This window comes from Lissotriton helveticus, chromosome 7 (genome assembly GCF_964261635.1).
Source record: "Lissotriton helveticus chromosome 7, aLisHel1.1, whole genome shotgun sequence".
In the NCBI taxonomy this organism is placed as follows: domain Eukaryota; kingdom Metazoa; phylum Chordata; class Amphibia; order Caudata; family Salamandridae; genus Lissotriton; species Lissotriton helveticus.
Genome location: NC_136068.1, coordinates 77,340,505 through 77,365,392, shown reverse-complemented (window position 1 = coordinate 77,365,392; position 24,888 = coordinate 77,340,505). Strand labels below are relative to the sequence as shown.

The 24,888-nt window shown below is 44.6% G+C and overlaps 1 protein-coding gene across 4 annotated transcripts in view; it reads right to left on the bottom strand.

Annotated features, from left to right (window-relative positions):
- Window positions 1-24,888, bottom strand: part of USP5 (ubiquitin specific peptidase 5) — a 164,919-nt gene that overhangs the window by 70,052 nt on the left and 69,979 nt on the right. For all 4 annotated transcript variants that reach the window (XM_078651524.1, XM_078651521.1, XM_078651525.1 and 1 more), the window contains 8 exons: window positions 23,501-23,646; window positions 20,803-20,987; window positions 17,164-17,258; window positions 16,279-16,472; window positions 15,712-15,783; window positions 6,398-6,485; window positions 4,029-4,154; window positions 1,445-1,598 (listed from right to left, as the gene is read on the bottom strand). In XM_078651524.1, coding sequence (XP_078507650.1) covers window positions 1,445-1,598; window positions 4,029-4,154; window positions 6,398-6,485; window positions 15,712-15,783; window positions 16,279-16,472; window positions 17,164-17,258; window positions 20,803-20,987; window positions 23,501-23,646 — 1,060 coding nt within the window. The remainder of the gene's footprint in view (window positions 1-1,444; window positions 1,599-4,028; window positions 4,155-6,397; window positions 6,486-15,711; window positions 15,784-16,278; window positions 16,473-17,163; window positions 17,259-20,802; window positions 20,988-23,500; window positions 23,647-24,888) is intronic.

Here is a 24,888-nt window from a genome sequence, read left to right as displayed (position 1 = left end):
CCACCTGCTGTCTGCTGGTGCCATCCAAAGTCACCATCTGTCCCATCAAACTATCACTAAAACCTATAGCCCCACATACCATCCACAGCAACCGACTGTCTGACAATCTTATTCAGTTTCCTAGCCCCATCTATGATCACAGGCAGTTTGATGGCCCTCTCTGTGACTGCTTCCTGTATGCTGGCTCTATCTGCAACTGCTTGCTGTCTAATAGCCCCATCTGTGATCACCTCCTGACTGCGGGCCGGTCCTTGACCACCTGCTGTGTGCTGGCCCAGTCTCTGACTGACTACTGTCCTCTTGCCCTGTCTGTGACCCCCTGCTGTCAGTGGCCCAGAATGAGACTACCTATTGTCTCCTGGCACCATATGCGACTGGCTGCGATCTGCTTGCTGAGTAGGTGACTGGCTGGTCTCGGTGGGCCTCATCTGAACCTCCTGCTGTCCACTGGTCCCATCCATGATCCCCTACTGGTATACAACCTTTACAACGCAACTTTTACCACGACCTACCATTACCACGCATTTTTTACAACGCAGGATCCATTACAACGCATACCATTACCACGCATGTATTTACAACGCAGGTACTTTTACAACGCATACCATTACAACGTAAGTATTGGTAAGTATATTATTTTATTGAAAATATTATTTGGGTTTTTTGGTAAAGGGGTATTTTTAGGGTTCAGGGTCAGTTTTGGGTTTTTGGGTAAAGGGGTATTTTTAGGGTTCAGGGTCAGTTTTGGGTTTTTTGGTAAAGGGGTATTTTTAGGGTTCAGGGTCAGTTTTGGGTTTTTGGGTAATGCCGTTATCTTGAAAAATTAGCATTGGAAATAATTTCTCAAACGCACAAATCTGGTGTTTAAGGTAATATCCAGCTAAATAAAGAAGCCAATTGTATTTTATGGACTAGTAAAATAGGGTCCTGCGTAATCTCTTTTCTGGGATTGAATATAACAGGCGAACAACCTGTCAGGTTGGCAAAACAAGAGGACTTGTGTCTGTGTAACAAGAACTAGTTTTGATGCACTAGTCAATCACCAGTTGCCACCAACCATACCTCAGGTTATTTATTTATGAGGGGTTGTATCAAATGGATAAAAGTGCAGGTTTATCCTTTCAGAAATCAGACTGGAGCAGATTTGGCTTGTTTTAAGCTATTCGAAGGGAACATCTTGAACCCGCATTGTTAAGTTGGATCGGTAACTGAAGGGACGTCTAAAAATATCCAATAAGACTACCTGCTCAACAATTGTTGAAACACTATTTTTGATTTAAGGTTTTGTAAGCAAGTTTCAGTTGGCGGGATTACCACGATAAACTCATTACCTGTCTATGATATTATCCACTCTTCCACAGAAGACTTACACTAAGTCTCTGAGAGCCACAAAATGTTGTCTACTTCCCATCATTCCCTCACCCCAAGACAATCAGCATCTGACCTTTGTTTGTTGCAGCATCCATGGGCACTGGGAGTTGCATAATGTAGTCAACACGTTGTGTGTATTTCACTTTCTCGGAGGCAAGGCACTTTATCCGCTCCTCCACCAGGAAGCGGAAGACCTCGTTGGGGTTCTCAGTGGTCCGGCAGTTCCTCTGCAAGACGTAGGAAAGATATCAGACCAAAAAAAAAACACAGCATTCCTATGCTCTTAGCATCAGACACCACCTTTTAATTAAGAGTAGGGACATAGAGATGAGAGTTGTGAAAGTCACTTGGTCTTTTCCCCTTTGGAGCACCTTTGTTTCTGGACTAAACCATCACCAAGACGACACTACCAAAACAGTGTCACGAACACTGAAAAGTGTTGAAACCTTTTTATCATGCAAAAAGAAACAAAATCAAAGCTACCCTCTGCTTCTTAACAGTGCTGTGCCCAGATACCCTACATCTTGTTAATTGCTCTCTATCCATTAGACTGCCAACTTAACTAAAATCACAAATCAAAGTCCCAGACATCCAAATACCCTCTGCATAAATGCTTGGAACGTAAATGTGTTACAGCCCTGATCCCAGTCAACCAGGTCTTCCATTTTGCCCCAAACAACATTGCTTACCACCCAAAATTAAGCAGTCTACCAACAGAAACCAACTTACAATGTTGATAAAAGCAGACATTGATCACTACCAATGTTCAAATACAGCTCTAGAGCAATAGAAAATCCCTATAAACTAAACTGGCATAAGACGAGAACAAAAGACAAAAGCTATTGTAGTCATCACAGGAGAGCACAAGCCATACCGCAAGCAACAGAGCCAAAATCCTGTAAGTTATACAGCTCCTACTTAATGCACATTATAATAAAACTAGCAGCCCGTCCCGACATTGTCCGGGGTAGGAAACGTATGTGTATCACACCCACATACTGCATTTTATGCTCTCAAATGTCTCAGCCCCTAGTAATTCAGCGATCTCCTCACTGCAGGTAGTTGAGCCCTGGCACATATAGCAACAGCTTCCAGCCGGTTTCGCAAGCTTGCAGTGGGTATGTCAGTCGCAGTCAACAGAGGACCTTTAATGCAGCAAAAGCGGGAGGGGATTACAAAGCGCAGTGCACGTGGGGCCCAAATCACCTCCTCAATACTGCTCCAACAGCCTGCTATTGAGTCCCAACAACTTTCTCGCCTTCACGATCCGCCCGCACTCCGAGTCAGGTATCTCGGCAATCAGGCTCACAACGCAGCCCCCTGGAGCGCAACCGCCACCTTCAGGCCCCCAAGCAGTCGCGCACCGGCCGCGTGCACAGACCTCCGGCAGCAGGCCGCGGCCCGAATCCCAGGCCCCCAACCACCTCTGCAGCCGTGGGCCAAAGACCGGTTCACACTCACCTACCTCAGCCCACCGCGGGCGCCGCCGCTCCTCAGCCTCTGGGGCCCAGCGCAGTCCGCCAAACTTCACCGCCCTGCCTCCACTACGGAAACGTCTGATCAGCGCCTCGCTGCGGCCACGTAACGGCACGTACCTGGGGCTGGTGCTGCTCTGGGCTTCCATGTCCCCCAAGGTGACGGTGGAGTCAGGGGCCCCTGTGGCTGTTGCGCACATTGCGCTCCGGTTTACTTTACCAAAATGGCCGACCCCGTCACACGCCTACTGCATTCAACGTCGTTAACGCACACGCCCACCTCAGACATGGCGCTACTTCCAAGGGACTACTTTGGCAAAGAACGTACTTTGCCCTTGTAACGTAAATTTTTTGCTGATATATAGCCTATGTCCATCTGCTTACCCTGCCCTTTCCAATGGTGTATTGGGTGTTTTGATTGGCGCTGTGGTTCCTGAGTTTACCCGCCTCAAAGGTTCACAGTTCTCTCTTTATAATAATAGTATAGAAGATCTGTGGAATTCACAGCATATGGATGTTCCACATCCTTTCAAAAAGACAGAGCTCAAGAAGTCATCTGGCCCTTCACTTGATAATCTAAATAGCAGTCACCTGCGGGGTTCCACAGGTGAACTCTATCTCCCCTTAAGAAACTCCAGTCATTGAGCGAAAGGACCCTATTTTAACCCGAACAAAGACAACAACTAAATCCTCATTTGAATATCCAATATGCAACCGTTAAAGACTGCCTCACCAACAGCTAAAATAAAACAAACAAAAACACAGAACTGGCTATGCCCGCCCAGAATCTCCACTTTCTGTAAACTACTCAACTTCACAGTGGAAACAAGTAATGAATGCGGATTCCTGACATGGGACTGCAACTCGCCCACACTCAAATTGCAGTTAAAACAGCAGTCTACACTATCAATATAAGATGTGCTGACTTTGGAAAAGATGACACGATCACCATTCACTTATCTCAATTTAAAATGCAGCTTTGCCGCATACACCCACTCCAGCGCTATTCAGAACATATCGTCAATAATCCTCATAGGCTTTAAGAGATTCACCCATCACCTTCCCACATGGTCTCAACTCAAACTACTCCTCTAACTACACTTGGCAGTACAAAAAAGATGGAAACCCAGTGGTGGCCAACTCCACAGATTGCAAGTCCATTCCCTGGTCTCTCCTTCCTACCTCCACCATGTTGATGAAGTGCAAGAAGTACTCCTGAGCATCCTGCTGCCGATTCGTAGAGAACTCTGGATGACCCTTCCCGATAAGAGCCTTGAACATTCGAGGAGCTATACCATCTTGCAAGCCCTGAAAAGGAACACAACACATTTTAAACCAGTGCAACTCCATGCACCACACCAGAACGATGCATCATAGCTCTGTAGCAAAAAGCTTTGCATGGCAACAAAGTATCACAAGCAGAGACAACTGAACACAACACACTACGGCCCAGCATTCAACTCCCGCCTCCATTCTTCCTCACAATGCACCTCCCACCTCCCCCTCTCATTTCCTGCTCATCCACATGAAAGTCAAATCATATTTAGACAATGTGGCACACAAGAATCTTCTTTCCTAGTTGGGTGCTGAAAAAAAACTTTTGGTGGACATATAAAAAAAAACTGTAGAATTTGAATGCTGAGCTTCTTTTCAATCAGATGTCATAACCACTTCCAAGCAAGGAAGTAAATGTTGAGGATCAACATCAAGTAATGAAAGAAAGGAAACAAAAGGTATTTGCTCTTGAGTGTACTTAGAGGGAGACTATCTGTAATGGTGCTGGGTGTATATAAAACCTACCTGTATTTTCTGTACAGTGTACAGGAAAATAGGGCACAGAAAGAAATTCTGATATTGATGTTGTTGCCAAAAGTTCTGTAGAATAACCTTTTGTATGCAGTATTTTTCAGGTGTATCAATGCAGCGGCCAAGGCTGCAGGGTTCACTGGCATAATAGCCTCGAAGGCTCAGAAACAGGAGATGCAAGTACACAAGCCAGAGACAGTTGTGTTGAACTCTCAAGGCCATTCGTCCACTGGCGCATGGGCCCAGGCAAGAATTACCAGGCTGTATGGCAGGTTTACAGAGGTATGGTGGGCTGTCAGAGGGCAGCACAGTTGCTCTAGCAGGAGGAGGACTTGGTGTCTCTGGAACATCCTTGGTCACATTGTGACTCTGCACTTGATTTTTTGGGTTCACTCTACGTCTGCTGATCCTCCAATCTTCTAGGCTGCTTTGCCCTTAAAGTTGGTCACCACACTTGTCCGAGTAACCTGGGCAGTGGCTTTATCCACTCACGGTGAGTGCTTCTCCTCTCCACACAGGCCTGTCCAGCGCTGCACCGTTCAAGAATAGCCAGCAGTTTCAAGTGTTACTTATCCCTAGGCATAGTCCCATCCACGAGGCAAACAGCTGTGGGGGTGCTTGTTTTCAGTTGTTGCAGATCCTCCTCCAGTAGTCCATAACCAAGACAAGCTCTAGAGGGGTTGGAATTCAGTGAAAATGGGAGCAGTGGCAGGAAGGGAAGGCAGGGCTCAATGAGAAGCAATTTCGCAAAGCACATACAGACAGGGAAAAGCGGAGGACCACTGTTCCAGGGCCATGAAAAGATCTGAAGTAGAGGGTTATTAGACACCTATCCTGTCGTGACAGGTTAAAAGGCATTTTCCCCTTTGCATCAAGCGACTATATAAAAAAAAAAAAGTCAGCCACCCCTTAGTTTTGGAACAGTAGTCAGCCTTAGCTGTGGTTTGGGGAACACTTTTGCTGCCCTCCGAAGTGCTAGGTACTTTTGCTTGTGAGCAACAATAATAACATGTGGACCAGAAAATGCTGAAAAACACTGGGAAACAAATACAATGTAAGCCACAAGAGAAGCTAAGACCAGACTGCACAGCTATCCATCCAGCATGGCAACTTTCAACCATTCAAATGGAACAAAATTGGATTTCTGTGATCTACCAAAAAGTGAGAAAAATAAATACTAGATAGGAACAGTTAGTGACATGGGAAGAAGCATAGCCTGAGGGCATAAGAATGATCAAGCTGGAATACAAATGGAAGTTCTTAAATGAACAGAACCTCCTGAATAAACGTTTTTTGCAATCCTGCCTGCTGCCACAGTCCCTTACCAGTAGAGAAAAGGGAGATCACCAACAGATGGGTGCCCTGAAACACCACAAAACGTTTCCCTGGAGTCCTTTTACTTTAATCGATATTAGGATTACAGAGGGATGTCCAATGAAGATATTTCTTTATTACACATGTTTGAAATCAAACTTCCTGCAAATTTGCAGACACAGCCTCTGACCAGAATAAAAACCATGGGGTAAAATGCCCATGTAGCTGCTCCATGATGCAATCTAAAACTGCCCACTCTCCTGAAGCATGAAGCTAGATCCCAGTTGTGATACTGCAGCGAAGGTTTGACATAAGATTCTGCAGCACTTTGGAGAAATACCAGTAGCACACAAGAAACCACGAGAAATTGTAGGATGCATTTGCAGGCAGACAAAAGGAAAGATACCCTAAAGAGGTAGGGCTTTGCTTACCGCCTGTGAAGGGATTTGTTCACCATCTCCCAAAAACACGGATGGCTTTGAATATTCCCCGGACAGTAGTCCATGTCCCAGCTTGGCACTGAAATAGAGATTAAAAAAACTGTTATGAGAACTGTTATGAAGACAACAGTCTTCTGTCAGGGAGATCTTGGAATTATTGGTTATAAATGGTGTTTTGTGTGAAGAGAAATATTAAGAACTCTGACCTTCTTGGGAACAGAACAGTCAGATGATAGGACCTAGACAGGACAGGTAACATGTATTTCTTGGCCTGATAAATATTAGTACATTGTGTCAAGCTTTACGGCAGAGGTGAACAATGTATCTGTAAATGTTAAAGGACTGCATACGCCACAGGCAGCATGCCTCTGAAGAAGGCTGCCTGTGTCCACTGAGAAGAGATTGGACTCTTGCAGCCACATAAAACTTCTGTCCCTAGCTGGCATTGCAAATGAACACTGCCAAGTGGCGAAACGAAGATAAACAAGCGCCCTCCCTGCGCAACAGAAAATATTTTGCTGTAATATGCGATTCAAAATATATATCATAAAAGAAGAAGTTAATCAGCAACTGCTTCATACTGCCATTAACCTCACAGCTTACCTTGCACTTTGTCATTTTTCTCTCTATGCTGAGGTGAACTCGCGTGAACGTTTTGGCACCCCTCATGCACGAGTCAAGAATTTCTGTCTGAACGGTCTATGGGGGGCTATGTTAATCAGCCCATCAAGGAGACCTGTGATCGGACTGGAGAGAGTATAAACTCAGACACCGACCACAGGAGTGGTACTTCAGCACAAAGGTGACTTGCGTATAGTAAGCAAAGTGTGTTGAGTGAAATGGTGCTATGACATCCGGCTGGAGAACCGAGGGCCAATTACTCAGACCATTTATATATGGGTGTCTGGAAAGGGATAAGCCAATTGTTTTACTTGTAGAGACAGTAATATTTGGCCATGATAGGCATAAAAACAAATAGCAACTGACAAGGGAACATTTATTTGCTTTTAATGTAGTACAACTCCAGGGGAATTGTCCTTAAAGTCATAAACAGTTATTTTACTGACCAACAAGGGGCACACCTGAGCACTTATTCAATTACAAATATGTCAAAAGGATTAAAGAAAAGAAAATTTGGAGAAATTAGGAATACAATTTGAAAGCCTCTTTGTAGGGTACACTTGATAATTTTCACGTTTTTCATGAATAAAAAAAAGCAAATAACATTTCACTATTTTTTGGGAAAGATTTTAAAGGAAAAGTGAGAGTAAAGCAGGGCAGTATAGCCAGATAGGTCAGCTATAACCTGCTTCAAAGCCTTTATTTCTACAGTACTAAATGTACTCTATTGTTGGTGCAGGAAATTGTTATCATAATATAATGTTATTTTTCATCGTATTAGGTAAACAAAAAAATGGATGCTTTAATTAACCCCTTGCATGCTCCCGTCGGCCGTTGCGAGCACTACCTCGCTGGTGCTGCGACCGGACGACGAGGCCCCGCCCACTACGCGGAACCGCCGCACTGCGGCAAAATTACGGCGTGCTAAACGGGTTAAACTCAGCCACTGGTAATTACTCAGGGCCGCATCCCAGGCCATCGTATTTTTGCCCGCCATGCCACCTCCATATAGACCCAGCAATACGCATATCAATTTTCATCCTGCTCCAGTAAGATAGCCCAGCCTGAACTGCCCAGACAGGTTCCCTCTGAACCTAAACACAAGCAACCCAAGTCCTTTGATGCCACAGTTGGGGCTCTTCAATCGGATGCAGCTTGGTTCCACAGGTACACTGAACACGGAACTCAAGTCTGGGCATCACCAATGTATACTTGGCGCATCACACTGATGTAAACCAAAAGTGATGGATTTTTGTATTTTTCACTGTATGAACCAAACAGTAACTGACCCAGCTTGGTATTGCTTGGATGTTTCACTTCTACTGCAGACTGATGCTAACCGAACGTGCCAGTGACATTCTTGTACAAGTATCCCTTGGGAGTAGAGAATTGGTGCCCACTTGGAGATACATCATTGCAATACTCTCACCAGTCATACAGGATTAGTCAGTTGTGGAATACACTTGTTTAATCCCATTTTTATAATTCAAGGGTTGAGGTAACAAAAGAACAATAAAAAGAACGATAAAAATAGGAACTTGGGGGAATCAAAAAATGGTAATTTACCACTCACAAGAATGGCTATGAAAGAGGTAAAGAAATGCTATAGGAAGAGATCTAGGTAGCAAAAGGGAATTCAGGCAAAGAAACTTGTGTAGAGGTTTATGTGACATCTAAGAGTAAGGACACCAAGTAATTCTGGTCTTTAGTGCGATCATTAAAGACAATGGGTTCTCCCAGATATTCAAGTGATTTGCTTAAATGTCTGGAAAATGCATATTGAAACTCTTTAAGGATCAGCAAGGAGTGGTCAATCTCTGGCTTGACATAGTTTAAATTTGTTGCTAATCATTAACGAAAATACCATTAACATGCCTTTGAGAGATGCTACGGTATAGCAGCTACCATGGCCTTCCTTACTCCTGTGCCAGAACAGACTGAGGGCTTTAGAATTTGTTGGGTAGAGATCAGACGCTAACGTGGTAGATATCCTCTCTGTCGTATTACAATTGCCACTGACTCTAACGCCCTTGTAGTAAGCCAGATGGCACATCCACCACAGTTGTGATGGAGCGCCCTGTTGGCCAAACTCTAAATAAGTCTCTGAAGTATTGTTTTTCTTCCCATAATAGAAACTGCACAGCACACACAAAACCAAACCTCTCTTATGAGACCTTCTCCCAGTGGCTGGGATACTCACAAGTGGTAACTGGCCTCCTCTGTAGATATTGCCTTTTATCAGTGGTGTCCCATGGCCACCGATGCCATTTACCGCAGTGCAACTGGATAACCAAGTTATTCTCTGGGCAGTCCCCTTCCTGGGCACACATTTACAGCATTTCTTAGCAGGGGATTGGATAATTTGATGGGACAGTACCAGCACTCTTCTGCAGGCGGTCATACTTTTATTGGGATCATACCAGCAACACCGAAAATGCTTAGAGGTGGGAGAAATTTGTGGGGTTTTTAATCTGAGTTTGGAGAATCGCAGGAAGCCAGTTGTAGATATTTTAGGGTGAAGGACTAATGGAGAGAGATTTTTGCACTCTTGAAGTGAAAATGTTTAACAAAAACACTTTAAAATGCCACATGAGTTTAATGGTTAATCACCAAAAAAATCCTGAAGGCGCTGGAAATACTATACCCTCTTTAATTGTTTTGGGTTGTAATGTAGAAACCCTGATCAACATTGGATTTCACGAACCGAGAAACCAATGGTAACAGCCTGTGGTTTGATAATGGGATATTTGTTGCAATTGTTACAGGAAGATTAAATCCTGCAAGGATTTGGAAAGATTCCATCCCACCTATTTTCGACCACTAGTTCAAAGCATTGCAGGAGTGCTTCTCGACTGTGAAAGCCACCAGTCTTGATAACAGTTATGACATGAGGTTTCCAGAGTGTTTGAGATTTGATGATTAATTACACGGATGAAGCTCACATCTAATTATATCAGCCTATTTTGGTCTGGTTACATTTTTCATTATAGTCGATATGATGATTTTGACTTGTGTTGACTTGAGTAGTTTAGTTTAGAAATGCTGTAGTTCTCTATTACATTTTTTTCTGCCACACTTAAACAAAAAAAAGCTACAAACGTGTAAAAAAAACCAAAAAAGGCGAAAAGACCCCCGCATTCATATATAAACAAGCATTTACAATGCAACGGTTTCGCCTTTGTAAAAGTTTGAGCTTATGGCATTGTAAATGACAAATTTTGTATTTATGTGTTGGTTTTGAAAGCAGATAAATAAATGGCATTGTCATTTACAATGCCAATAGCTTAATCTCTCACAAATGCGAGACCTATTGCATTTACACACACACACACAGAGCCACACACAGACAGAGCTACACACAGAGACAGAGCTACACACAGAGACAGAGCAACACACACAGACAGAGCAACACACACAGACAGAGCAACACACACAGACAGAGCAACACACACAGACAGAGCAACACACACAGACAGAGCAACACACACAGACAGAGCAACACACACAGACAGAGCAACACACACAGACAGAGCAACACACACAGACAGAGCAACACACACAGACAGAGCAACACACACAGACAGACATTTTATGTGCCCAGACACCAACTGGTGGATAATATATTGTAAACAGAAGCTTTGTCGTTTCTCACAGTTTTTTCACGACACACATTGGCTTTAACCCACAACGTACTATGTAACAAGCCTTTATAACCCACATCGGGTGGGTTCAAGACTGTATCTTGTTACACAGACTACTACTTGCACTCCAAACTTTATTGGTTTGTAAATGGCCCACAACATAATTTTCAACATGCACAACCACACCTGTCTCCAGTTATTCACCTATTTCCATTCTATACACCCACACATGTACACACAGTAACTCAATGTTGAATGTGGTGTAGTGGCTTACCTGTCAACTTTCGACCCAGGCGAAATAGGGGCAAATAATGGCACTTGACCAAAACCTTGTTGCTAGGTGATGTAGGTGAATTAACTCATCTCTATTTGCTTCAGCCCAAAACCAAAAGTGCTTGAATTAGGTTAATTGCATGTATGATGCACTACATAAATAAATGCGTATCAGGACATAAATAACTTCAATGGTGATCTCTCACCGAGTTCTATGCCCACAATATCTAGACTGATGGCGGGGCAAGACAGAATCTGTATCCTTCATCGTTTGCTTTTACACAATGAATGTCACTTTAAGGAAGCAGTAGCGCCGCCATACACTCTGCACCCAGGATAAATGGAGGCACCGAACCCGAGAATGGCAGGTAGTCTTGCACAGGCGGGAAGCAGAACGTGCGCGAGCCTCTTTTGTGAGCTGACTGGCTAGTCCGATCGGAATCTATACTTAATAACCCAAAACAACAAATGCGGTCTCATAAGCACTTGCAGCCTTACCTAAACAGCCAATATCTATTACAGGTCAGAGGACGACTGGGAGAAACATTTACTGCTGACAACTCTCCCACTGCTGTACTTGCTTAATTTGAGTAAGTGGTAGCAGGTGCGCCTACCGACGTTCATTTTAGGGGAGCGGCACACGAACGGGAAAAACGGAGGAAGAAAAAGACAGAACAAGTTATCTCCATTAAATTCACCTATTTTCAACTATTCATTGTACGTGTGTGTTTCTGTGTGTGTGTATATATGTATGTATGTATGTATATATATATATATATATATATATATATATATATATATATATATATATATACACACACACACATATATATATATATATATATATATATATATATATATATATATATATATATATATATATGTGTGTGTGTGTATATATATATATATATATATATATATCACACTTACAATATTAGTCTAATAATTTCATCAGGCACTGAATACAAAATAAATGCTCCGCTGAAAATATGCTATTGATGTATTTGTTGATTGCGAGAGGAGGAACCCATACGTCACACCAGCCAAAGCCTTGAGTGGGTCATATGATCCTCTCCCACAACAATTGAAATCAAATGTATTTATATTGGTTGCGCGGTAATAAATTGTGTGACTTCGTTTAATGATACACTTAATGCAGAAACATGTTTTATTGGGGCATATATATTGGCATTGGCGCTACGTAAATACAAATGTATTTTACACACTCATACACCTGTGTGTGCGTGTACCTCACCTCGCGTATCTCCCTCCTGTAACCCACTCCTCTCATAGCCCTCCCCTCATCTTACAACCCCCTCGGATATGTGTCCCTCCTCTCGTATCCCACTCCCTCCCCCGGGCTCTCCTTTTGCTGCATTACCGCGCGCGTCGTTCCCTCGCTCCCACACGGCCCCCTCGCTGCTCTGAATACCAAGTGCCTCTCGGTGGATGTGCTCGCCATTGGCTGGCGGAAATCGAGGGTAGTTGGGATCCTCCTGCCAGCCCCGTCGTCGCTGTGAGCCTGACTCACTCAGTGGCGAGGTCGCAGCTGGCCCTCATCCGCAGCAGAGGATCCTGTCAGGGCGCGCGAGGCTCCCAGTCATGCGCGCGGCTCCGGGGTCCTGTCAGAGGTGACCAGGGCGGGAGCGCGTGGCCCCTGGGAGCGCGGGCCGGGGAAGTTGGTGGGCGCCTGGCTCACTGCCCTGGCAGCGTCACCTCCTCTACCTGCCAGCTGTAGATAGGGAAGCCACCCCCCGGGAGAGGAGAGGGGCACCAGCGGAGCCCTCTGCCAGCGAGAGAAGATGATCGGGGTGAACAGCATCAATAGCAGCGGGGCCGGGCGCCTGCGCTCGCGCTCCATGTGCTCGGTGCGCTACGGCCGCAACTACCGAGGCATGGAGACCTTCTGCTACGGGTGGCCCCAGCGCTCCAGGAACCTCAAGCCCGTCCTCTACACCGACCTGGTGGGGAGTCACCTGCAGAACCGGAGGAAGAAGAAAACGGTAATTGGTGGCGGGGAGCCTGGCCGAGGTGCCGCGGGCACCTGCGGGTGAATGGTGGAGCCGACACCGGGCGGAGGGATTGGAGCGGAGTCATCACGTGATCAGTGTTTAATGAAGAGGATCGTAAATGAAGAGGATCGTAAAACTTAATGCAGAGTAGCGTACCTACGGAGGAGTGTGTAAATACGCCCCAGCGTATATTTTACAGACGTGTATTTCGAAAAGACCGCAGTGCTTAATTTGTAATAGAATGAGTGCAGGTGATAAAAGTTCTGCTCAAATACCTGCTGCGAGTGGTAAACGTTAGCGCACAGAATTCAATACATATCATGCGTTAGTCTTTTTCCATGAGACACCCCCGCCCCTATATCTTGTGCAAGTTCCTGCTTTCTCCCTTCTGCGACGACTTTCCAAACTTGCTTCTTTCCCCTCTCGTCCTCGCGGTTAATGTCTGATGAAAAACAAGAAACAACGGCACAAACGCTGCTCGGAAAGCACAGCGTCCTGTAGGGATTCGGGGGCGTGCTCTCCCCTTCCCATTGGCTGGAAGGTAAAATTCCAGCCAATGGGAAGAGGAGAGGGCGGGACCTAAAAAAAGACCCAGAAACGCCCCCGAATCGCGTCAAGGCGGGCCCTGAACTGAGTGACGCTCCTCTCCTCCAATGGCTGGCCAGCATTTACGAGGCCAGCCAATGGAGGAGAGGGGCGTGTTCAGGCCCCCATACTACAGACATAAGATTTCGGCTCCGCCCACTGCTTACGCAGTGCGACGGTAGCCGAAACCTAAAAACATTGAAAACTAAAAACATGCATTCAGCATTGCCAGAATTGGTACCAAGTTAACTCTCGCCTAGACCCATTTCGTTTTTGGTCAAATATGGAGCCTTTGTCTTTTGTGCACAATGCTGAGATTCATGCACATGTTATTTGTATGAAATCATGCAGGAATTGCCTCATTCTTCACACATACCTATGCACTGAACAGAAGATGACAAAGCAAAAGGAGACCTTTCATGTTTTCTGCAATAGGGGGTGCAGATTTTATTTTTTTTACGAAGCACGATAAGGGAAAAATATACTGTTTATCTTAATCCACAAGTGGAGCGAAACTGGGCTACAAAAACCATCCACATTCGATAAACTGTGCCAGTGGACTAGATAAACACATAAACAGGCAGATTTCACGCACTAAGGACAGTCCTCCCTGGATTAGTATGAAGGGTCCAGGGAGAACCACAGTATGGTGATTGTCGCCCACCTTTTTCTTATTTTGTTTTATTTGTGGAAGTCAGAGGTGTATGAGCAGAGGTTTACAGATTCATGCTGCAATCGGTTTCAACAGGTCATGGAACCGACCATTTTACCGTGTCCATTGCAAGGCCTTGCTGGACTAAGAAAAAAAAAAAAACAATACATCATAGGGTTTGGCGTGAAGAGGGTCTAGATAACATACCCTCATTACAAGTTGGTTCACTGCAGGGCTACTGCCCCAAAGTCTGGCTATTCTTGAATTTTCTATTCTAGGGAATGTTCTCTTATTGATGTAACCCGCACCAGTCATAATGAGGGACTATGGTGCTTTTGGGACCATGTTCCTCCTAGGGTCAACAATGTGCAAAATGTAAAATGCCTCAGATGTAAGAGATGGTTTTGGCCCACGAAACATTCTTCGCTGGAATGACTATAGGGTCCAGAGGGGAATCAAGTCAGACTCACAGAGCAACGAGACCAACAGCATCCGAGTAACAGTTGAAGAGCCACACGCCTACCTTAACCAGCCTGTGCAGGCCTCACTGTAATCCGCTGAGCAGCTATGACCTGCACTGCTTCGCTTCCCACTGGGACCCCCCCCCCCCCCCACCCACACCCCTCCACACACACACCCCTACACACACACACACACACACACACACACACACACACACACACACACACACACACACACACACACACACACACACACACACACACACACACACACACACACACACACACACACACACACACACACACACACACACACACACACACACACACACACACACACACACACACACACACACACACACACACACACACACACACACACACACACACACACACACACACACACACACACACACACACACACACACACACACACACACACACACACACACACACACACACACACACACACACACACACACACACACACACTCTGCCTTTGGCTCGCGCGTAGTATTTGAATTAACAGTGCGACTCTGTTGACAAGGTGACGTGAGACTACCAATTATCTGCACGATTAAGAGCTAAGGATGCTGTGAGAGCTAGAAACATTTGTTGGGTTAAAATCCACAGATTATGCAGCAGATGATGGAATATTTGGCAAATCCACATTTATGCGGAAAAAATGCCATGGATCCAGAATCGTATAATTCCAATGGCTCTGATAAGATGTTTTTTCCAAGCCCAGCCACTAGATGAAGAAATAATGCAGTGGGAGAATCCAGAACAGATTCACGCTGCAAAATCCCCTCCCTTTTATAGAGGAACAAAAACGTGCAGAGATTCTTATATATTACTGTCGTAGGTCTTACTTTTTGAATAACTCCTCACTTGAAGCACTATTAAACCATACAATAGCAGTCAAGGGACAATAGGAGAAAGTAACAATGTTTGTTTCCCACCATTCTCTCAAAGTTTTAGATAATTTCACCAACGAGTGAGAGCTCCCCCGAATAATACTCATGGATTGTCCAATATCCTTTGCGTAGTGCACACTTACACCTGGGTGTTGAAGTCCTGCGTAGGATCTCCGGCAGCGCTCTGGAAGATTTTTTCCAGCTTTCCCACATACCTATGTAAAAGAAGAAAGAAAATCAAGCTCATAACAATGATTGTTTGAATAACACACAGGGAAAGCTCTGCAAAGTCAGGCTGGTTCTGTCCTGCGGAACAGAAATCCATTCCAATAAAGCCGGTGCGTTGGGGAAGGAGTGATTTAACTGAAGAAACTTGATCTGGACAGCAGGGACACAACTGCTCTGATTATCTGCACTGAGTAGGACACAACTATTCTGGCTTGAATGAGGTTTGTGCTTGTAACGGCTGTAAGGGTTTTTTCCTTATCAAAACATTTAAGCTGCAGATAGCCTACCAAAACAATACAAAAGTTCTATGTGGGACTTGCACACTTAGAAGCATAAAAGACAAGAGATCAGTTTGTTCAGAGGGACAATTATTATTCATCCCTATGGGCATGTAAGAGTGATCATCGAATCCCTTGCTACTGTGGTCTGGCGAGCTGAGGCGGGCATACGTGCATCAGAGACCTGCTACAGGAAGGACTCACTTGGTTTGGAAGTCGGGTAGGCTGAAGAGCACTTGCATGACTGAGTTCAGGTAGCAGCTGTTGCCCAGGTTGCGGATGCCAGTGTAGCCAGGGCCATAAATCGGCTTCAGCTGAACCCCGGACTCTTGGATGAGCTCCCACTCTCCAATTCGCTGGTTCATGTCTATCTCTAACTCCGTCATGGTCTTGTCTGTCTGCAACAGAGAGAGCAAAAGTGACGAGTTAGGGTGATACGCCTTGGAATAACTCAACCCAATCAATAGAAAGCTTCCAAGCCTTCTCCAACAAAAAACAGATTGAGGCACAGGGCTAAATGAGGAAAGTGTAAAGAGGAAGATGACAAACATTCATAATAGCTGTGCTTCAGGTGAAAGTAACCATGATATATACTTTCCCACAGAAAGGCACTCCTATGAATTATTTAGCTTGAAAAAACTAATCTGAGAGGACAATAGCCCTCAATAGGTTTTATAAAGGTGTGAGGCAGTCATCCTACTCGTGTATTGTGCGATATACACATTCTCCAGACAACATATTTGAACAGTAATGTCAGATAGCATCAAAACTGTACTAAGTCAAAATGTGATTAAATCAACTACAAGTATGTGCAGCTATTCTATGCAAACTTGCATTGCACATGCAGGGACCAGAAAATAGATTTGTTAACTGGGCCAATGTGATACTAAAGGACGGTGTGCAGTCTCTTGAGCATTTATAAAAATGAAGCCTCAGGTATTTTACATTGTAGGAGAGAATGCATGAAAGTATTGAATGGAATGTTTGCCCTTCAGAAGAAGATAAATGAATATAGGATTGAGAAGAGGAATAAGGAAAAGGGAGTACACATAATGTGGAAGGTGTTATGGATTAAGTTGGAGACAAGACCTTTTGCATCTTCATCATGTCGATTCCAAAATGTGAGAGATGTTCCGCTAGGCTAGGGTCCAACACCATATCATCTTCGTCATAGGAATACACATCTACAGGAGAATACATTTAAAAAGTCAATGTTAATCAGGGTAACTCCACCATACTCTTTCAGCTCTCCATGACTTCTACCTCAATCATACACATGAGATGTCCAGTTTCATTGGGCAGTATTGGAGTATGTGCCTCTGCATTGATCAAAACTCCAAGTTCAGCCATGGCTACACACAACCAAAATGTTTTTTTAACAAGGGGGACCCCATAACTTTAGAGAACCTGGGGTAATACAATGCGCAAAAAAACAATGGTTTACTGGGAATTAAATCTATATAACGAAGTGTGGAATCTTCCATAGTTGAAGGAAAAAAACATATACAATTTTAGATTACCAAGGCATATAATAAACAAGCTCAAAGAAAGAAATTCTCTTGCAATTAATTTATTCGTAGCACGTTTTGAACATTATTATATTCATTTTCATAAAGAAGATCTGGTGCTCATGGATAGGTGAAAGAGAGGTGCAGTGGAGGGTGCTGGAAAAGATAAAGATCAAGTGCTTCACTACTAAATAGACATCCAACTACTTTTTATACACAATTTCTTTTAACTGTAAATGGAGTCTATATAAGTAAGTTGTCGAAGGAGTTTCGACCTCTATTAATGCGAGGTCATCATCAGGACGGGAGCGTGGGCGCTCGGTATCAGTCAACTAATGGAGTCAATCACATGGGGCTACCCTTCAATCAATGAGAAAGCACGGTAACGGCATCAAAATGTGCCCTGTAGGAGTGTATCCAACCGTAACACACTCCCAATGGAGTGGCTTTGAGTGCATGACGAATTAATAGGAATTATGGAGGTGGCCCACTTGGCCAGCAGGTAAGGACTGTGGCGGCTGCTATCTAGTCCCAAGCCTCCGTAGTATAAACAGAGGATTACTTTTTTGTGGGGCCAGTGGCAGAGAGTGAGTTGAGCTAAGGCAGGGCTGTTAATCTGTCAGGAGCTAGCCAGGACAAATTCAGTCGCAAAACATTAATACACACCACTGCTAATTCGTATTTGAAAAGGTGGCTCTAAACACACACACCTTCCACTTACCAATTCACAAACTCAAATTGTAATTCAGAAATACGTTACTGAATCCCAATTTGGCTTTCGTACATGCAAAAGCCCCGATTGTACAAATTGGACCAGCTGTGACCTCCAAAAAAGATTCAACCATAAAGCTCTTAGTGGCTAGTCATAAAGTTAGTGTTTGCCATGAGCTGGCCTGTGCCATCTTGCCACGGGTAGGCTAACTGGAGAGGCTGAGCATGGCTTAGACCAAGTGGCCATTAGAGTGTCCATAAGAGTCTTGCTAAATGGCAATAATGACTCAGATGAAGCTAGACCTTGTTTGAACAATTTTAGTCATTAAACTGGCTTTGATTTCCTAAGTAGGCAATTGCAAGTCTACCACTTCTGCTGCTTTTTGCTCTATTACAATGAAGAGGACACTTCCCTCAGATGGTGGGACATGTGGCGAGTCTCTGATGAGGAATCTAGACCACTAGCATATTGCAAATCTAAGTACAGGCATTTATCGATGTAACGAGTGGGTGACAGCCTATCTGCCTCCTTGTAATCAGTGTTGTGATGGACATTATTCTGGACGACATCGGAGTCAGAGCTGATGAGTGCCTCTATATTCTTGTAGTACTAGCATTGAGGGAGAGGCCAAGGCTGGATGTATGGCTACACAACAACGGGATGGGCTTTGGTTATTTTGCAGTGCAACATAGGCATCCCCTGGAAAATATACAGCATGGCCACATGAAGGCAGATGTGCAGCCATGTCGATGTGCCCTGAATTACCTGGGGCTTCATCAAGACTGACTGGGAGGAAGAAGATACCAGACCCTTTGAATGACACTCTCGAGTCATCTCACCACCTTCGACTGGAGGGATGGGGATGAGGCCCCACTTTGTTTTCTTATGTTCTGTCCTGTTTTCTACTTACTGGATGATGTAGAGCTTTAATGGTGCTTCGCATGGGAAAAACCTTGAACAGTACCGTGGCTTGAAGAGGGACCTCTGTTCCGAAGGCAACCTCTTCCTATGCTTCACGATGCAAAGTTTCACCTCCCGCACACTTACTACCTTTGGGTGAATGAGGGTGTCAATATTGCATGACTGAGTCATGACCAGAGCCCAAGGGCCATAAATACATGTCATGAGCATCTGTGACCATCACCTGTTCATAGCAGATCTTAAATCCTGTTGCTTTCAGGAGGAAAATCTTCCCTGGAACATGGTCCGAGATAACTTTTTCGAATCATTGGAAACTTGGAAAGTTGGGATAGGATCTCTGATTCAAAGTCAAAGGGCACAAAAAGAAAGGAACTTGTCAGTGCAGAGGGGTGGCGCATATGTGTAGCTCTGCTGCATCACTTATGGGTAAATATAAAGTCACCATGGAGTCATACATGCCACCTACCAGCACGCAGGAACTATTGCTAAAAAAATCTCAGGATCTAGAAGTCACTTGGGACTACTCTAAATGTGAGAATAAGTGGCTGGGAGCATCCATCAGAAAGGAATGGCTGAGCAGTCCTAGGAGACTCAGTCAGAGTACATGAAAGTCCCTGTGGTAGATTCTATACACAACGGAGGGAAGGGCAGAGTCGCATCAACCAATAACATACGGTAGAATCCTCATCATCAGGCTTGAGACTTCATTAGGAACAGAAAGGAGAACACATTTGACTCTTGCCATAAACACCTTAGGAAGCTGAAGAAAGGTTGAGAAGACAAAGTGAAAAACATCATGATACTATTAGAAGATAGCACTCCACTGGGGATATAGAGGCCAGCAGATGCAAAGCTTGCCTTCTATAAAGTACAACTACAGAGATACCACTAGCTGAGCAAGTTATTTAAAAGGAGGATTGGACTGCTCTGTGATGGTTTCACAGCTACTGTATCTCTGGGCCAACCACTACAAATACTTTCTCCAGAGAATATGATTGCATGCCACTGGATTGCTTTGCTGGAGGAAATGTCAGTGGAATGAGTATTGACCTCCATAACACAGGGCCCAACTGGTGAAGAAGAGGTTTCAGGACAATCTTCTAACAAGAAACAGCATTGTAAAACTCAGGGTATGGAGCAGAAATATACCAACTAAACTGTGGAGCAGGCGAGGAAACAATTAGAAAATAGCACGTCCGTTGAAACTCACAGGTAACTTTTGCAGTTAAGTCATCCCAGGGTTAAGTCCTTGAAACAACATCAAAGAAATAAATAGAGTGCATGAATTACAGTGGAAAGAGGCAAAAGGGAGGAGTTAGCTGTCAAAACAAAAGCACATACAATCTTCTCATATTAAAAAGGACCCAGCAGGAGAGCATTTCCAGGTATACATCCTTCAGCTGAGAAAAAGGAGCTACAGTGAAGCGGTCGAGGGATGGATGGGGGTCTCAATCAACAAGAGTGCTTATTACAAAACTACGTGAACTGGTGAACGAAGAGTAGCCCAACATTAGCTGGACCCTCAAAATTAGCCCTCATCTATTTGAACACACATCGGATGCAGATCCCATAGCAGATGCTCAGTACCTGCTCCGTCGGGGGTGATAGTACCCAGCTTGACTGCCAGAGGGTAACCGGTCTCTTTGTAGTGCTGAACTGCATGGTTGTTGCCACCGCTGCCGTCGAAGTAGCGCCTGCCACAGAGAATGGTGCCATCGGTGAGGTTCAACCACAGGTTCTCCTTCATGTCACACTTGGAGCACCGCCAGCCCCTATGCAGAGGAACAAAAATAGAAAGTCATGAGTAATGAAAGGGGCCCTACTACAGACAAGCCAGTGGCTTGAAGGACAAACCTGTGAATAGCAAAAAGAAGTGACTAAAAAGCACAAATAAGTTGTGCGTGAAAAATAAATCTAGGTCATGTTATTAACCCCTTCGCTGCGGCAGCTATTCCACCGCAGCGCTAAGGGGGAGGCGGGGCCGCGCGACGCTCCCGTACTAAGTGGTTCCGTCACAGCCTTCCGGTGAGCTGTGCTTGTGACAGAACGGTTCCGTCACGACCCCGCCAGCTCTTTAGAACGTCAGCGCAGGCGCAGAATTCGCGGGCCGTGACGGAACCGTTCCGTCACCAGCACAGCCCACCCGAGGCTCGTGACGGAACCGTTCCGTCACAAGCATGGGAGGGGTTAACTGCCCACCTTCACCGGGATAAATTAAGACAGCAAGGTAATTTGACTGAATAAGAACAGCTGTACATAAACAAGCATCTCACCTATGAATTGCCCTTTGCACTGTCATTGAACAAATGAACCCAAGCAATTTTGCACAAAATAGGGCAAAGTGCACATTTCGAGGAAATATTTGTGGGAGCGGCAGAGTACAAAACACTGAGGATGCACAAGATCTAGTTTATGACTCATACGATGCAAAATTTAATTTGCTAAAAAAAGGAGCATATGACGCGAGTTAATGGAGTGGTAGGATAAAGGAAGCTTCCTAACTCTGGAATGTTAAACTTCAAAATATGAGACCTAAGACTCATTGTACAGAAAAAAAACTATGTTTAAAACTGTCCCCTGCCTTACGAACAGTACAAAGGACTGAAGAATGAAAACGAAATGGCTTGCAACGTATTAAAAAAAATAGGGAAACTGGACATGTAAGATGTGCATAAAGAGTTCCATTCTTTAAGGTAAAACATGCACTATAGACTTCGCTAAGTAACAAACTTAACAGATTAAAATAAACTTTTCTTTAGGTCATTCCAACAGAAGACAAAATATTTTTTAAAGAAAAAAAGTGACTTGCTGTCTATACTCAACTGGAATATTAAATGGACCCAATGAATATATTACTTTAACACAAATGACAAAAAAGCTCCCAATCACTTTCAAATCACGTTTGGTTGTCACTGAATAACTAAAAACATTAATGATTAATAACTAACACAATATATAAATGTGTAGTAAATAAATGTGCATGAAGGGTCATCACAGTCAGAAAAATGTTTGAAATACCAGGGAAAGATTAAAAACAAGGAGTGCAACTTATCTAAAAATCCATACTAAAGGAGTAGGAGATATACCCCGCCGGGATACTTTTATATTAATCATATGTATCATGCTCTATATAAGAGTTTCTAAAATAAAATACTTGGATACGCACAGTGCGTGTGCCTGCAGAGGATACAAACCAGGAGTATATGAAGAATAGAGTACAATAAAAGACGGTGCATGGGCACCATCGTGAAAAATCTGGGAGTCTTGCTTGATTCGGACCTTTCTATGAAATCGCAGGTTCAATCTGTGGCTGGCACATGTTTTAGGCTCCTCAAAATGATGAGGAACGTCTTACCACTGCTGCCACTGTCTCATAGAAAGACGGTGGTCCAAGCCTCGAATATGTCAAGGCTGGATTATGCCAATGTATTATATCTGGGCATCCCGAATTATTTGCTGGGCCGCCTACAGGTCGTGCAAAATGCGGCAGCCAGAGCGATCTCTTTGGCTGGCCGTAGGACCACATGGCGAGTCATCTGAAAACCTTACACTGGCTTTCAGTGAAAAATAGGATTGATTTTAAGTCTCTTGAGCTAGCTTTTAAAGCCCTTCATAACAGTGGTGCTCAGTACATCAGAAAGAGAATTACGCCCTATGTTCCAGTCAGGACTTTAACCCCTTCTGTGCTCGTGATGGAACCACTCCGTCACGAGCCACGGACGAGCTGTGAAGGTGACGGAGTGGTTCCGTCACGGCGCGGCCGCCGCGCCTACGCGGGGTCAATTCCTCGCCTGCGCGGCCGTTTTATTGAGCGGGTGGGGCCGTGACGGAACCAATCCGTCACAAGCACGGCGCGCCCATGGCTCGTGATGGAGTGGTTCTGTCATGAGCATGGTGGCACCGCGCGGCCCCCCCTCCCCCCCAGCGCCGCGGCGGAATTACCACCACGGCCAAGGGGTTAAGGTAATCGGCCCAACATTTGTTATTGGTGCCTAAATTCTTCAGGACCAGAAAGGGGGGACGCTCCTTGCAGGTGGCAGTGGGCAGATTGTGGAATTCATTGCCTCTCTCCCTCAGACAAGAATCAGAACTTCTTAGCTTCAGACGCCAATTTAAGACCTGGTTGTTCCATCAGTAATGCAGCTGCTGTAGGTTTGTGAGGGAGGGACTAGGCTCTTTTCTTTTCAAGGAGTATTTGTTCCCAGTGCCGGGACACTCCCCGGAGTAGCCACGCGCTTTACAAATCCCCCATAACATTAACATTAACATAGCAACCCAAGCTCACCAGGGTGGAATGCGGGGCGTGCTCTCCAGTTGCTTCAGAGAGAAGGCATGCTTGGACACCTGTCGCACCTCTCCATCCCAGGCTTGCACCTCCTGTTTGCGAGAGGCGGAGTCTGCTGCCTGGATGGCATCGATGGCACAGGCCACCTAAGAAAACAGAAAATGTTTAAACAGCCTGGGATGAATACACTATAATCACAAGAGATTGGCAGCTCCTCAGTGTCAAAATAAACTTTACAGTGTAGGCAGCAGTATTACTTGTGTCTGCAGAAAACAGAAAGAACTTCCTAGCATTGGGTCTTTTTCAGATTCACAAGTTCAGATCATTGATCATCTTGGAGCATTCTCAGAATGGAGTAACACAAAACAGACTGACTCCGGGGCTAGTATCGATAGTAACTATTATAGGGAAATAACTTTCACAAGCATAGGATATTTATCAGATTTACAGGTAACGCAAACAATCTCCCAGTCACTCTTCAAAACCAGCGTGGAATTATTTCAATTCTGTGAGTCCGAGAACCACAATCACATGACTGAGAAATGTTGTTACAGGCAAGTTAAATCAGGAACACGCATCATTTGACGTAAGGCACAAGCGAAACTGTACTGTTTTCATACCAGTTATAGGCGTGTCATTAGCAAACTAATGGCCCCAATGTTATTAAAACTTGAAAGGATGGAAAGCAGAGCTGGCTAGATTAGGGTAGGAAACTCGAACCACAGGGTTACACGCTTATGCACTGAGCGCTCAAGGGAGAGAAGACCAACCTAGTCACAGGTGGTGGAGGCATATTCACCCTAGTCTATGGGGAGTATTTCTTCATGCAAGATAGAACACCGAAGAGTAAATGAGCTACATCATTACGGATAGGGCGACGGTAAGTTGTGGGGTGTTCCTGTGGACTGGGAGTGGTCTTCGCCTAGGAGTTGTTTAAAACCTCAAACTCAGTTCTTCATTCAGCCAGGAAGAAAAAGACCTCAGACTTCAAAGTGGTTAGCTGGGTGTTTCTTCAATGTTCTTCGGCACAGTTCTATTCATTAAACCCATAAAACTACACTAAGATTTATATGAGCATTGCTTAGTTTCCCCATTTTTACATAACGCATATACATACTCCTCAAGATAATGACATTCACGTCTACATTGAGTCACTCTCACGCTTACCCAAGCAGCCGCATTTCCTTTCAGCGAAGCAGAGAAAAATAGACAAGCTACCCAAGTAAGCGAATCGATCACTTGTACATTTAGGGGTCGCATAGAGGGCCTCATAACAGAAAGTGGCAAATGAAGTACAGAGTAAAAAGGCAAATGTCATGTACAAAAATAAATCCACTAAAAACCCAACTCTGACCTAAGGTGATCAAATCTCCCATGGGTGGGCATAC